Source organism: Cryptomeria japonica, chromosome 4, assembly GCF_030272615.1.
Source record: "Cryptomeria japonica chromosome 4, Sugi_1.0, whole genome shotgun sequence".
In the NCBI taxonomy this organism is placed as follows: Eukaryota; Viridiplantae; Streptophyta; class Pinopsida; order Cupressales; family Cupressaceae; genus Cryptomeria; species Cryptomeria japonica.
Window position 1 is genome coordinate 509,583,619 of NC_081408.1, and position 15,938 is coordinate 509,599,556.

The window sequence follows — 15,938 nt, forward strand, 5'->3', positions numbered from 1 at the left end:
ATTTTTAAATCATTTTTTAATTTTAAAAACATATATTAATTAAAACAATATATAATTTTCACGTCTAATCATTTTTTAATTTTAAATACATAATTTTCAGCTGTCTTAATGAATGTATTGCTGCTGTACAAGCTACCCATCTTTGTCACTTGACCTTTTAGAGTAAGCTACGTTAACTAAACAGATTGCTAAGTTAATTAATTTTTTATCTATTTCATTTTCATATAGAAAGTTTTCATAGCTAGGCGTGGGGAATAAAACCTAGGAAGCAGCGTACTAGGAAAGGTTAGGTACTCAAAACATCTTTTCAAAATGATTGTACACTGTTAAAAGAAAATAATATTTGATGATGTTTGCAACTTGTGTGGGGTACGCATCACAAGCGTAGATTGGTCATGGACCTAAAGTTGACCGACACGTGGCCTGCTAAAACTAACAAAATATTACTTGTTCTGAGTGTCAGCCATCATCGTCATTACTCGTCACCTCCATCGAAGACGACAACATATTTTTTCCTTTTATCCTTTTATCTATTTTTACCGTAACTTCGACAACATATTTTTTTCTTTAATCTTATTTTTTTACCGCAACTTTTCCGTTTCATCCAGTCACTCCGCACGTTCCTCCTCGTCAACGTCTGTGCGAAAAAAACCAAGCACTGCACTGCACTGTGATGTTGACGTCACGGGGAGGGTAAAAAAATCGAGCGGGGAGTAAAACGCGTTCCATCAAATGTTTTTTTTAACTCTGTTTGCTTTCTGTTCGGATGAGAAGGACGCTACAGTTTTACTGGGGACAGCCAAATTTCTGCTACGACGGCGGCTCTTTAAGGGAGTTGCTCAAGGCCAGGAGAAACTTCACGGTTTTGACTGGAACAGGTACTTTAATTGTGGACAGTCTGGAAGAGATTATTTTAAGTTTTTTGTTCCATGCTTTTGGCTGGGTTAATATTTTAAATTTGTGGCCTTGAGGACCACTTCGTGCAGTTTTGCTGTACTGTTCTGTTCAAATTTTGTTCTATTATGTTTATGTTTACCTTAAACTCTCCGTTTACATTTTTTTTAGCTTGTGAAGTTTTTTATTTGATTTATAGGCTTTGGAAAGCTCCGTCTGAGGCCTGTTTATTTTTCTTCCATGTTTGCGCAGCTTTGTGATGGCAAGGCGTTTTTGATGTAATGTCATATTAGGCCTATTGTTGGTTCTCTGTCTTTAGTCTTGCTCTTTTTTTTGGTACGTGTAGGACTTAGGATGCTTTGCGTTGCTTTACTTTGCCCTGGTTAGTGTGCAACGGTGGAAAGGTAAGACGGTCGTGAGATGAAACCTCACCGGTGCCGGTTTCGAAACCGAGACGTGGTGATGGTGGGGGGGTGTTAGGTTCAGAGGAATTGTTTTATTGTTTGTTTGTTCATTTCGAAGATTGAAGTTGCTGGAGCCCTTAATTGATTGATTATGTGTTGTCTTTGTGTTATGGTTTTAGTCCGTCTGGCGTTTTTGGTGTGTTTGTGATTTTTTTTCTTTCTTTTTTGTTTTATTTTTTCTTGAGGGTTGATGGATGCAATTTGAATTTTTTGTAGGTCTTGATGACAGAGTGACGTAGAAAGGGCCCTGCGAGGGAGCTTGTGAAGTAGTGATGATGACTATGCATGCGGATTATGGAGGTCAGGGGGCACATGTTGGTGGGCAGTCTGCTTCCCCTGGAGTTGTTTGGTGGGGCGGACTTAGATCCCATGGCTTCCAAAATGGAGTGAACGTGGCGAAGGTGGACCGCTCTGGTGGGGGAGTTTTCGAGGTTGCGAAGCAAGTTGGGCTCCAGCTGCCACTTTCGTCACCAATGCAGGGAATCAGCCAGAGTCATCCAGAAGGAGAAGGGGTACAATTGGGAAGCAAACGAGTGCATGTTATGGCAACTCATTCTGGTATATTGTCTTTTTTCCAATTTTAGTGTTACTTAAATATTGATAGGGGGGTGGGTTGCATGAGCCTTTTTGAATCTCAGAGTTCAGAAGTCCCATCCTTGTTTACTTGCAATGAGGTCATTTATCACACTAGAGAGCCGGAGTCCAACCATTTTGCAGTTAATGTAGTAGTTATGGTGCATGACAAGAGGCCCAAAGAGGGATAACAACAATATATGATATAACCAGACAGAGTTTCTTCCTTAAATCCATAGAAAGAGAGATCAAAGTAAATGTGTAGTAACTAAAGGGGTGCATAATGTATTTCCTAAAGGATTAGGATGCATATACATATGCATAGAGGTCATTAGATTTCAAAGGATTCGCTTGTACAGATCAATTTGCAGGTGATCACTGCTAAATCTTGTTGTAATCAATGCCCAAGCTTGATAGTGTACACGATATTTTGTTCACCCTTGTATACACGTGTGGCAACTTGCAGAAAACTTCCCATATTGCTGGTGCCACACTGCAAACAGACTATGTTATGAGCCTCTGCATCATACATTGTTGTAAATAGCTGGTTAGTAACATTAAAGACTTTAGAAATCAATAGAAGCCACTGAAAATTATCATTGGAATATCAAAAGGCAATTAGTGTGAATCAATTTGCCCCTCACTTTCTCTATACACTGTGGCTATTGCTGTTTATCTTTAGCTCTCTAGACTCACAAAGTGTCGTTAACTTAAGCGAGCATTTCAGGGCAACCTTTACTACATTCTCTTCACTATATTTTGTGGCTTTAAGTAATATATGAATTACGATTATGATAGTAGAGGATTAGAAATATAATCAGCACCAATCTCCAGCATCGGTGCAAATATGCTGTTTTTTATCTATATATATATATATAGATAGATAGTAAGTAGTACACCTAATATCTGTGTAATGTTGATTTCTTCCATGATAAAATATGCTAATCTGCTGGGATGTGGTTAACTTTAGGTAAATCTGTTACTTTTGGTGATTTCAATTTGGTATTACTATTAACTACCAATAAGAAAAGATGGAATTGTTAATAGAATCTATCCACTTTTAATGTAGCGCAGTGGGCATATTAGTTGCTACCTCAGATTTACTGGATCAGTTGGGTTTCAAACTTGCAGTGCTATCATTAACTTTATATTTCATCATAAGGACAATGTCAAGATTATGTTGTTCAATGGACAGAAAATCATAGTTTTGTTATCACATTCATTGTATAGCTAACTTGGAGATATACTATCGACTTGCTTTTGACACTGTGCTGGGGCCTGTCTTAGTTTCATGGAAATCTAGATTTGCATAATATTATCCACCTGCAATGCAGGTTGGCTTGTATCTGTCTGGTAACTAGGCATGCCATGGGCCAGTTGGGACTTAGGGTGATCTTGACGGTGCTATATTACCTTATACTTAGTTCAATTAAGTTTAAGGTTTGGCAATGGAAAGAAAGCACATATTTGCTTGCAATCTTCTTGCAAGTGACATTGAGAATATCTTCACATATTCTTATTATTCTTTGACATTGGTTTAGGTTGGATGGACATCTGCATTTGGCTTGACTTGATTTTAGTAGTTTCAATCTTGTTTGTGGGCCTTTTGCTAGTTTGTTGCCAGAGAGAGTTATTGTGGACTGGTTTGCCCTTGTATCAAGACTGGTTTAATGCAATTGTATTCAGATGCATAGTTGCAATCTTAGGCCTGAAAGGAAAGATGCAAAAAATTACTACTTATTTCTCTAAGGAAAGAGTTACAACTTATTTCATACACAAATTTCGCAAAGTTTTGTATAAAAATGACATTTAGAAATGAACAAGAATAGAAGAGAGAATGAGACAACTGCAAAACAGAGACAGATACAAATATGCCCTGGTGAAACTCTTTCAAAAAAAATCCTAGCTTGTAAATCATTAAACCAATATATTATTCATAGTTCACACACTTGGACGCAACTCACACTTAGTGGAAAAAAAATGCAACTCATCAAAACTTGGCAAAACTCGACAACATTTACATATATTTTTTTTAAAAAACACAAATTTTATTAAAAATTCAGTTACAAAATCTATCTAACGTGTCTATGAAATGCTGTGGAAGTGTTTTCTAGTAGTTTTGAATGAAAATAGAGTACAAAATTACATCATCATGTTAATACGATAGCTAGTTGATAACTATTATGAAATTATGATGATTGTCTTTGAAATTCTTCATCATAAATTGCATGTCTAGGCAAGTTACAAATTACAAATTTTACAATTTCCTTTCCCCCATTATAGTGAAAATTTGAGGATAGGGTCTAGAACTTGTTCTTGATTGTTGCTCCTTGCTTAGTCTAGAAGGTTGTGCCTATGTCTTCACCTTGCTACTAGATGGCAACGACTCCTTTGTAATGTCGATGTCATCCAATCTATCATCTTCTATTTCTGTTGTAGCTACATCTCTTATAGCCCGTCTCTCAAAATCAGCAATCTTGTCTTCTATAAACAAGGAGGGGCTCCTCATCCTGTGGGGTCCCCTCATCATAGGAATCAATCTCATCCAAATGAATAAGCTCCTTTGATTGTCCTCCACCTTTTTTGTGTCAAGCCAAAGGTTGTCTTGTACAAAAACTAGGCCATTGAGGCATTTTTGAGTCAACTTATTGTGCTTCTTTGTGTGGATGACATCAAACAGACTCAAATTGTGCTAATAGCTAGAAGCACTACAAGGTTGAGACAAAATTCGAAAGGCTAACACTTAAAGATTCAAGGTATTTTTAACCTAGTCTTCCTACCAAGAACTTGCAAATAAGATGTTCAAAAGTTTGTAAGCAAGCAATATTTAACTAAAAATTGTAATTTGTATCTTTTAAGATATAAGTAAAGACTCCAATTTTTTTTACTTTATGCCTCAATGGATATCCTTGAAATAACTAGTTTTGAAGAAAAGAGCTTTTCCCAAGCTTGTTCTATTTTGCCTCTATGAAATAAAGAGGTTCCTCACCCCAACTTTGGATGTCATCCTCTTAATTCATGTTGAGAGGCCCTCAATTACTTCACCATTAGGATTTGTGAAACTATCAGAGAAGGAAAAATGGTAGTACTTTGCTGCATGAATGGGTTGGTGAGTTGATTGTTTCACTTTTGATTATTGATCTCCCAAATTAGATCAAGTTTGTTTCTATCCCCTCTACACTAGTTTTGGATGACCTTTTTAATCCTATTTACGACTCATAAATGTGCCCTAATCCTATCCATGGCCTGGTTAATGTGCCCAATTGGGTTTTGGTCCCCATCCACCAAGCACAAAACTCTCACCAGGGTCTTAGACACCTACGAGTATAAACAAATTAAAGTTACAATTAATTAATACTTTTAAATTTTTAAAGAAAGGACTCAAGTTGAAATTTAAATTGAAGTTCAAGGTTACCTTTAAAATCTCTACAACTCTCTTGGCAAAGACACTATCAAAAACTCTATTAGGTTGTCTTTTCACCAAGCCTCATTGAATATGGCAAGTCTAGTGATTCTTGACTCACAATTTTTTTTTTCAACTATGTCAATAAACTAGTAATGCTTTGCAACATTAGGAAGTTAGTTGCAAATCTTGTGACACTTAGTCACACAAGCCCTTCCTCCTTAGTGTCATCTCTCATCAAGCTAAGAACCCAAGGGTGATGATAAATATATTTCGTGATGTTCCTTGAATCTTCTACAACCAGTTTCATCTAATCAAAATTTCCTATGTCCTCCATAAGAAGGTCAAGGCAATGCGTCATGCAAGGGGTCCAAAAGAGTGGCATGCCTCTCCCGAAGCAATTAATGGCACCTCTCATGAAGCAATCTCCCAACCACTATGTATGCTACTGCATTTTCAGTGATAATTTGCACCACCACATCTTAGACAACTGTTTCAACATTAGGCTCAAAGTTTCTCTATTTTTTCTGTGAGGGGTAGCAGTTGACTTCAAGAAAATCATTTCAACATATGAAGATGCGAAAATATTGATAAAGGTGTGTTTCTTTCCGTTCATCCACCCATTTGAAAGAATAGTGCATCCAAATTTTCACCATTACCTCTTTTGTTCTTCCAAAATCAACTTTGCATCATCGATAGCATTCTAGAGCAACTTCCCACTTAATTCTCTTAGAGAGGAAGCTTTGTACCCTTTCACTTCACTTGTCAGTGTTGTCACCAAATTCTTCCAATACGAGCACTTTGTCACAATGAAGGGAAGGTGGTTGTAAATCCAAAAACTTGAACATGCCTTATCCTCCTTGTCCACCTTGTACTTGCAACAAATGTTGTGCTCCAGGTACAAAAAAGCTTTTTGTTTGTGCTCTACTCGAATCAGTTAAAGTGGATGTGCTTCAAATGCGTGGACAATGACTGGATCTCACAATGCTTGCCTTATATCTTCTGTTTTTGTTTGCATGTCAAGATTAATGGCTGTTGCTATGTTGCTTGTGGCCTTGCCCTCTCTAGTTTCTTCTCATCCGACAATGTATGCAGTGCTTGTATCTCTCATTTTCTTCTTCTTTATCATTGAGACATGGGTTGGTTTCACAATTAGGAATGCCATTAATATGGTATTTGAGGTGATTAATGCCTCCCTTATGCTTCTTTGTACATAAGATGCAAATCACACTCCTTAGTATCAATCTTGTTATGACGTATTTCCAAGTAGGGTCTTTGCTTCCAAGAGGAAGGCTTCTAGTTCTAGCAATTGATGTCAAGCCTGATGCCATCATATCTAACATACAACATGTTTAAATACAAAAGAAAAGTATGTGTTTTAAAAAAACAACATTGAGTACAAAATCAAATAAAATTTATATGTAAGTCTTCATCACAAATATAATATAGTAATTGAATAGCTATGCGGCTTGCCATTAATTAATTAATTCAAAAACCATTTTTTTGATTGGAAAATATTAAACCCTTTGTTTAAGAAAAAAACAGCGATTTCATTAAAAAACTACTACAAATCAGCAATAAAATTTTCAAAAATCGAATTCATCACAAGTAAAATTGTAAATAATCTTTCCAATCTATTATGAAAAATGCTAGAAGTAACTTACATCCTTGGAAAAAAAAATGCTAACCTGGAAATTTAAATTCCTCAAATCTGCTCTTCAAATCTACTAAAAATCCTTTCAAATTGCTTGAAGGGTGCACAAGTGCTGTGTGAGGTTTAGCTATGGGCTTCTAGGTAAATAGGCAAAAAATAGTGTTTTTCCTATGTCCAAACCTGCTATCCCACACTTGTTGCACGTTGACAAGTTTTTTCCATAAATTTGCTGAGTTTTGGTGAGTACTCATGGAGTTTTTCTGTAAACTTGGCCACCTCAGACCTGTGAGTTTTCCTGGTGAGTACTCAGTTGTCTAAAAACTAGTGAAGTACTTGGTGAGTTTGTATACTTCGTATTATCAATGACAACAATAGTAACAATACACTCTCAAACTTAGAGCTTCAAAACGTTCTCAACATTCAAGGGATTTCAGCAGCATAACAATGCAGAAAATGTGACACATGATCTCCATCCCAAACTCTGAATATATAGGCCAAGGAGACCTAGGAAACCACAAATGGTTTCCCACAAACCATCAACAAGAACCATGGGCTGCACCCAAGCCCTCATGTTCAAAATCCAATCACCCCCACATGTGTGAGGCCGTGAATGTATCTCCGCTTACAAGCAGTTTTTGGATGTGTATGATATGAGGTGTCATAAGTAACTCCAATATGCTCCCCCATGAGATATTAATTACTATTACTCACTTTTATATGTATTTATTATTAGTGGTAGAACTTTTTAGTCCAACTCCACCAAACAACCCTCTTAATCAATGACTCTTGCAACTGTCATAAGACTAGTGATACATAGCAGAGAGTTCCAACTATTGGATCTTCATGATTCCACCCAAGTGGGACACTCTTTTCCATGTGGGCATAATAATTTACAATATAGCAAATATTAAATAATTAGACTAGACCTAGGACTTGAAAGGTGTATGACACACATAGTCCCCTAGTGCTAACAAATTTGTAGAAATCTTAAATCATTATTTATCTCAATTAGTTTGAGATTCAACAATGAACAGAAAGCTTAGGCATATAGTGTCAGTGGAAATATTAATTTATTTCATCTCTTCTTCAGTGAATTTTTTTTCATTTGTTAGTGGAAACTATTTTATCTGTCAGTGGGAAACTTTTCATCGGTTTCCCTTATACCATCGTTATCTGTCTTGATTAAATAGAACATCTGGATTTGGCCCAGCTCAGTCTTATATGGGAAGCTATGTTGCTAATTAAGAATCCAATGGACGATTGGGAGTCTTGCGTTGATTATTGCTGAATTGAAATCTTAGAATATTAAAATTCTTGCAGTTAGCTATTGGATGGGTATTTATTTTACCACATGGATATGACTAAAGTTCTAAATGAGTTGAAGTTATTGTTGTGTTAAATCATTGGTTAACAATCTTTTGTGGGTTTTTTTGAATGCTCATGTTCTACCTGGGCCCTAAGTCCAACCTTAGGGTAGACTTGAGTGTATATTATTGTGTGTGAAGTTTATTTAAATAGCTGTCTATATTTTTGCTTTATTCTGCTATTTTGAAGATGCTAGAGAGCTAACTTGCTAGACTTCATACAATATCAATGGAGAAGTGAGGTTACATTGCCAAGTAGATATTCTAAGATGGATAGATAAGTAGATAAGGATGAATAGATTGTGGGTTCTGATTTTATCTCAGGCCCTTGACCATGGGATTGAATTTATTCTAATCTGAATCCCTTTCTCTACAGATGAGCTAAATCTAATCTGCTCTTGTGTTCAATAAAGCCATAACCAGCTGTGGAGAGCCTGGGCTTCCTCCTTGACACTCTCCCCAATCCTTCAAGGAAGCTGTCTCCCAGTACAGAAGCCAAGTTTATTGTGATGACCTGCATCAGTTTGCCTAGAAGACTATCATTGGAGCAATATTTTCCTCAAGAAAGTTAAAGAGGTGCAATCTGAAAACAGGCACTCCATGTAAACTATGTGTTGCCTTGGAGGAAATAGAACAAAGACTGTAGCTTCTCACAGAAAAAGGTATTATATGTGGGTTAATGGGTGCGCAACCTGGTCATATCGCTTATCCCCATTAGTTTAGCAACTGTCAGGATCTACAATGCTTGTATGATCTAGTGATTTTATATATATATATATATAGCTTTTGCTGTCTTAAAACTGATAAAGCTTTTGTGGATCATGCAAGTATGTTGTCTTTCTTGCATGTGTATGTGAAATTAAATGGATTCACTTATTAGGGACTAGTACTGCTGTCATTGTTGGGTGCATATGCAAGAAGGTTCTCATTTGGTCATTTGGAGGTCTTAGTGGTCTAGTTACAGTGAGAAATGACATGAAACATAGTGGCATATTTCGGACTTCATAGCGCATTAGGCATGCTTGTTAAGAGTCAGATGTCAGATGGACTAGCCGTTTAATTGTTTGAATTTAATCTTTAATTTCTCTTTAATTGTCCTGACTTAAAGACTCAGTGAACAACACTTTTGGCCAAGTAGAGCCTAAAGTAGAAGGAATTACTGATCCTTATTAGTTGGCCTATTATTGTCTTTTCCCAATCATAAGCCTCAAGATATGCACCTTAGTTGGCACCTTAAGTACTTAAAGGTATATTTTGTTGTTAGGGGTTTGGGTTCCACAACTTTGAGAGATAACAAATGGTGTTGTTGTTGAGAATGTATTAATTTTGGTTCATATATTGTATACCTTTGTAACTTAGTGAAGTTATTTGTAGTTGTGTCCTTTTCCTACGTGTAGTTGGTTCTTTGTCATTGTTGCCATTGTTAGGGAAACACTAACCTGGAGTTTCATTGAAAGAATTTTGCAACTTTACCTTATACCTATCAAGAAATTTTTGCAATTGTGTCACTTTGCTTAATTCTACAAAGTTTTATTTCTCTTCTTTAGTGAAGAGTGGTGGTTTTTTCATATGAACCTTGTGGGATAAATGAGAAAAGACTTCGAGGATGGAGAGAATGAGTCATCAAGAGATCCTTAAGACCTTGAAGAAACATTTGTGCAAGTAAACAACTAGCAAGCCACATGAAGAGCAAAAGACATAGGTAAGTTTGGTCATCCCTCTTTTTAAATGTAAGAAACTGGTACTTGAGTGGAGAGTTTTTATGGACTCAAGAGACCAATATCTATACACTTCGAATAGTATTGCTAACAATGTGGTAAGAACCGCTAGAATACCTTTCACATTGAATTATTATGCCAGAAGACTTATGCATAGAGGTAGGTCATATGGTAGACATGATCAAGAGCTTGGTATGCCTACTCCAAGTGCAAGAACCACACATTTTTGGATCACCCCATGCTTCCTCTCGTGCCTTGCAACAACATGATATTGATTTTTCGTGATGCGAATCAACCAAATCAATTAGAAGGTGATGAAAGGGAAATAAATATTGATCAAGTTATTGACATGTTTGACCACGTTAGAGAAAGAATTTGTGCACTTCGAGCAAAGATACAATTGAATGAAGCTTAGACTTGCTAGATAAGTTCAAATGCCGACCTAGCTAGATTAGTTTGCTTATTAGAAAAATGCAAACTAAGATCAGTGTGATTACTAGTCAATGCATTTGAATCAATGACATAACCCACAAGGCAACAATCCATTGAATGTGAGAGTTCTATTTAGGAGATAGGCTCAAAGGTTCCCGCATGCAAGGCAGTCCCTTGGATTTGACCTATATATACAACTAGACTTTTATTGGATTCTTGACTATCCTAATCAAATTCTTAAGGAGACGATAGGGAAATTTCTAAAGTTTCAAGGGAACAATGCAATCTTTGGAGAGGAACAACTTAGGCACTTATATTAATATAATAAATGATTGTGAGATTGATCATGAGCATGTTATAATAAAACATTTGTGCAGTCCCTGGAGGACGGTGCAAGGGTGTGGATTACAAATCTGTCTAATAACAAACAACATTGACTCATGGGAATAATTTTTGAGGGTCTTTAAGTTGCAATTAGAGATAGGATAGATCCAAAATTAGCCATACATGAGTTCACAATCATAAGGGGACCAATGAGATAGTTGTGGATTTCAACAATAGGTTTTAGTTATGACTATGAGGAAGGTGCTGTTTGATTTAGGGCCCAACAAATCTATGTGCTACTGTTGCATTATTGTTTTTTTGATTCAAAGTTGGGGTATCACCTTGGACACAAGAATTCTAAAACTCTAAGAAAAACCTATGCTATAACTATCAACATTGAAAACAACAAAGGAGCGTTTAGTAGGTACAGCGAAATGATTGAGGCTAGGATTTCCTAACAAGATAAATGTGCCCCAAGTAAACCTCTCATAGCTAATGATAAACTTGATAAGCTTATGGCTGGCTTGAAGGATCTCTCTTACAAAGTTGCAAAGAATGAGAAAGGGTTGCCTCCAAGTATTGCTGCTACGCATTACAATGAAGGTTAAAGATTGCATAATAGGCCATATAACATAGATTGGTCTAAAAGGCTAGGGCAAAATGATATACAAGGGAATCGAAGACATAAGGACTATGAAACTTCCGACCCGTTGAAGAAAGATCACGTGAACCTTAAAGAAGACTCATAATGGTGCGAGGCATGCTATTTGCCTCATGATCCCATGAATTGTTTTGTTGCAATTGCTATCATGGAAGAGGAACAATTCTCAAATGGGGAGGGCAATCTTGAATATTATTATGACCATGATATAGATCAATTTGACACATAAATATGACCATATGGATAGAGAAATAGAGTATGCAACTTGGTTTAATGATGATGAATTTTGTTAGTATGATTAGGGCACCACTTTAGGCCAGTATAAATTGCCAACTCATGATCTAGAGTATCTCAAAGAACTCATGTAGTAGAGGTACAAGAGGTTAAAGACTTAAAGTTAGGATATCAAGGCTCTCATGTAGTAGAGGTACAAGAGGTTAAAGACTTAAAGTTAGGATATCAAGGCTCTCATGTAGTAGAGGCACAAGAGGTTAAAGACTTCAAGTTAGGATATCAAGGCTCTCACTAACGTAACTATCATGCATGTGCAAGGTGGGTACAATCTAAGGAATATGCAAGTTGTTGCTAGGAGTGAGGTTGTCGCTTTTGCCAAACCAAATGTGTCTATCACACAAGTTGATGGAGGAAACAAAAAGAAAAAATTGAGGCCAAGAATAGCGGTTTAGCAAAACTGACGGTTGCAAAGAAGCAGCCTCATGTGTAGAGTTAAGAAGCCCAAAGCGAGTATATTCCAAATACAAAAGCGGTAGATGTGCCAGTAAGTAATATTGGGGTCCCCAAAGCCAAGTATGCAAATGTTAAAAAAAGTGAAACCAAGAAAGCACTACAATGAGGACAAGACATCATCCAAGAGGGTGGTAATGCCACCAATAGTAGGAATGTTAGCACTTGCAGCAATATCCTTCCATTCATTCTTGACACTAATGCTATAACCATACCTAAGTCCACCCCTTTATTGAACTATGTTCTCATTGATGTTACCCATGTTACGAGTTAGGTTAGAATTTCAATGCCTATATATGAGCTTTGTAGGATCCCTAAGCATAAAGAGTGGGTCTTGTTCTACTTGTTTTCCCCAACTACATTTGTTTAGCTTGTTAGCCCTCCCATTAATATTAATGATGATGTAAATTTCCAAGATACTCTTGAGGTTTACCTTGGCATGTCACTTGTGAGTAGCTAGTTGAAGGTAGACCCATTTTACACCTCACTACTAATAGGTGATGGCTTGTACATAATTGGTTACGTTTAGGGGCTTCAAGTAATGTCATTCCAATTGAAGTCATGAATGAATTAGTCTTGAAGGTTTCCAAGTCCCATGACAAGTGCTATGATAGATTTAAGAGAAGTTAATGTCATAGGAATTGTGAATGGAGTTCCTCAACTACAGTTTTGAGTTTCTAATTGTCTGTAGCAGGTCACATTGATCAATTTTACGGTCTTTATTACAGAGTTGTAAAATGTCTGTTTTGTCTAGGGCATGTCACTTGTGAGTAGCTAGTTGAAGGTAGACCCATTTTACACCTCACTACTAATAGGTCATGGCCTGTACATAATTGTATGTTAGGTTAAGGGTCTTCAAGTAATGTCATTCCACTTGAAGTCGTGAATGAATTGGTCTTGAAGGTTTCCAAGTCCTACGACAAGTGCTATGATAGATTTAAGAAAAGTTAATGTCATAGGAATTGTGAATGGAGTTCCTCAACTACAGTTTTGAGTTTCTAATTGTCTGTAGTAGGTCACATTGATCAATTTTACGGTCTTTATTACAGAGTTGAAAAATGTCTGTTTTGTCTAGGGGACATTCGCTCAACAAATGTTGACTCTGACACCTAGGGCAATAGATGGAGTGTGTATTTGTGTTTCTACTTTTAGCTTAGATTCCATCAAGAGTAGTGTTTTGCTGGATAAGGATATTAGTTTTTTAGGTTTGCAATTTCCTCTCTTAACTGGCCTATCTCATTTGTTCCTTGTATCAGACTAGACTTTTTGATTCCTCCTTTTTGTTTTGGAGTAATTCCTGCATAGTGCAGAGATTTTGTTAAGGCTTAACTTAGCAACGCCTCCTTTCCCCATTAAGTCAAGAGCTTGCCTTGAGTCCTTCTTCCAATCCTTTAAAAAAAATGACTTTGACTACTTTAGCAGGCATAACGTTTTCACAGCCACAATGCTTCAACACAGCTATTGAAATGGTCTTCTAAGCTCTCTTCCTTTTTTGCTCAAGACTGAAAAATTCTTTCTATCATCAACCTTGCAGTAATCTTGGTATTTATCTGTCTCCATCTCTTGCCATGAGCTGATTGATCTAGCAGTCAATGGCATAAACCATCACATTGTTGCATCCTTCAAAGTAGAAGGGAACAACTTTAACTTGTGATTGTTAGTTTTGTAGTCATATGTCTGGCAAAGAACCTTAAATTTAAAGAGGAATTGATTTGGGTCCTTTGATGATAAACCTCAGAAGGTAAGAAGATTGGCAGGGGATGTATTTTTCACGTGGCATCTTCATATGTGTTTAGATTAATTGGATAGGTGAATGTTCAAATAAAAGGAAGGAAAGAATTAGGCAACTCACCTCCTCCTCTCCAAAGGAGTAAGTGTCAGAAATCCAGCCAACCCCTAGTACCGAACAACATGGGAGCAAGGAGACCTCGAGGAAGAAACCCTTGTAGAGACTTCAAATACAATTTTTTTGGGAGAGCATGGATCCCATATTAATGGAACCCAAACACAGAAGACAACCCCATTATTGAGGAAGTTGCAATGGCTGAAGAAGAAATACAAGAACTCCCCCTACATTGTAATTCAACTAAAGGGAAAGGTCTAATGATGATCTCATTGGAAGAAGAAAGAATTTTAAAAGAAACACAATTTAAGTATTTCTTGATAGAGGCAATCATTGTTGTTTGCCTTACAAAGTGGGGCATGCTACTATCAAAAAAGTGGGTTGCCTCCATTAGAGGTAGTGTCTAGATGGACTTGTCTTATCCCACTAGCCCATTGCATGGCAAGAAAGTCAAGCTACTCTGGGAGAAGAAAGTAACACACATTGTGGAGGATCCTAAAGGAACTAAAAATGAAGTGCTCTATATCAAGGGTGAATGTGACAATATCATTAGATATTTTGATGATGATTTTGATAGCTATGATGATCCTAATCCCCCCCCCCCAACCCTCTTTCTTTGAGTGTAATATTGTATGGATGTATTTTTATGGTGCATGCTTTAGAGAAGGTAATGGTGTAGGTGCTCTTGTGTTTCTTGATGGCATAGCTCTCAGATTCTCTTTCAAATTGTCATGCTCCCTTTGTTGAAATTATGGAATTAACTAGATAATTGATTTAAGTTGTAAAAAAGACTAACTTTATGTTAAAAGATGACTTCTATTAATTATTTAAAAATTCCAATATAAGTGATTAAATAAAATGTTGCTAGGCTCAAGGTGCAAAAATGGTGAATGAAAAAGGAAACTTATTATATTATTGTAATTATGAGGAGATAATTATAGAAAAAATAAAATATTCATTTATTGTCTCATTAAAAGCTATGCATGAGAGGAATATTTTTGACAAGGGTCTCCTTGCTTTTGGAAACAATTTCATGTTTTCAAAGATGAATGTGCATTCTTCTTTAGGATGAGAACTCTCTAGATTTGTGAAGCTTCAAGGATGAAAATTCTCCTTGTTTTAGAGTAGTTTTTAATATGGATTAACAAAGTGCTTCTATAGGTTTTTGCTTACATTTCTTTAGTTTTGGTGTGATTTTTCTAGCTATTTTTAGTGTTGTATTGCTTGCTTCAACTTGTGGTTTCAGTTTTGAAATTAAGGTGATGCAATGATATGTCGCATCTATATCAATTTATCATTATTTTGTGATTTCAATGTTTTTGATGGGACCACACCATTTGTTTGGGATAGTAGTAGTAACCCACCTGCGACCACTTGTGATTCTTTTCTAGCCATACTTATGTAGGGCAGAAGACATCTATGGACTATCCATAATGGAGGTTGATTTGGGTTTCCATCTTATAATATTTCTTCAAGCTTGGCCGCACCCTTCATATTGACTACAACACTTATATAAGTTTGATCACTGCTATTGGGAATTATTTAATGAGGCTGTACTAGTCACTATAACAACCACATGACTTGTTGGTTATAATCATTGTTGTGCAATCAATATTTTATTAACAGTATGATTTTGATAAAAATTCAAGTGCAGATATGTGAGAAAATGGTCTTTTCTTTAGGTTGTACCGCTTTAGCATAATTTCTCTAATCCTTACTCTTTTGTGGTTTCTTATCAATAGTTAGAACAATTAGACAAGAGTATGATTTAGCTTGTTGCCAATAGTTCATGTATGTGTAATGATTATATGGTCTAGTTTGGATTGCAATTCATTATTCATCTTTTAGGGTATTGTAACCAAGC

At 36.4% G+C, this 15,938-nt stretch overlaps 1 protein-coding gene across 5 annotated transcripts in view; it reads left to right on the plus strand.

The window, feature by feature from the left end:
- The first annotated feature begins 680 nt into the window (after window positions 1-680).
- The window catches only part of LOC131054106 (nuclear transcription factor Y subunit A-10), a 150,007-nt gene continuing 134,749 nt past the window's right edge, over window positions 681-15,938 (plus strand). The window contains exons 1-2 of one of the 5 annotated variants that reach the window (XM_057988567.2): window positions 681-878; window positions 1,575-1,916. In XM_057988567.2, the coding sequence (XP_057844550.1) occupies window positions 1,631-1,916 (286 nt within the window). In that variant the 5' untranslated portion in view covers window positions 681-878; window positions 1,575-1,630. Of the gene's footprint in view, window positions 879-901; window positions 994-1,048; window positions 1,299-1,574; window positions 1,917-15,938 lie in introns of those variants that run through there. The other 4 variants (XM_057988566.2, XM_057988565.2, XM_057988563.2 and 1 more) reach the window with 4 other exon arrangements.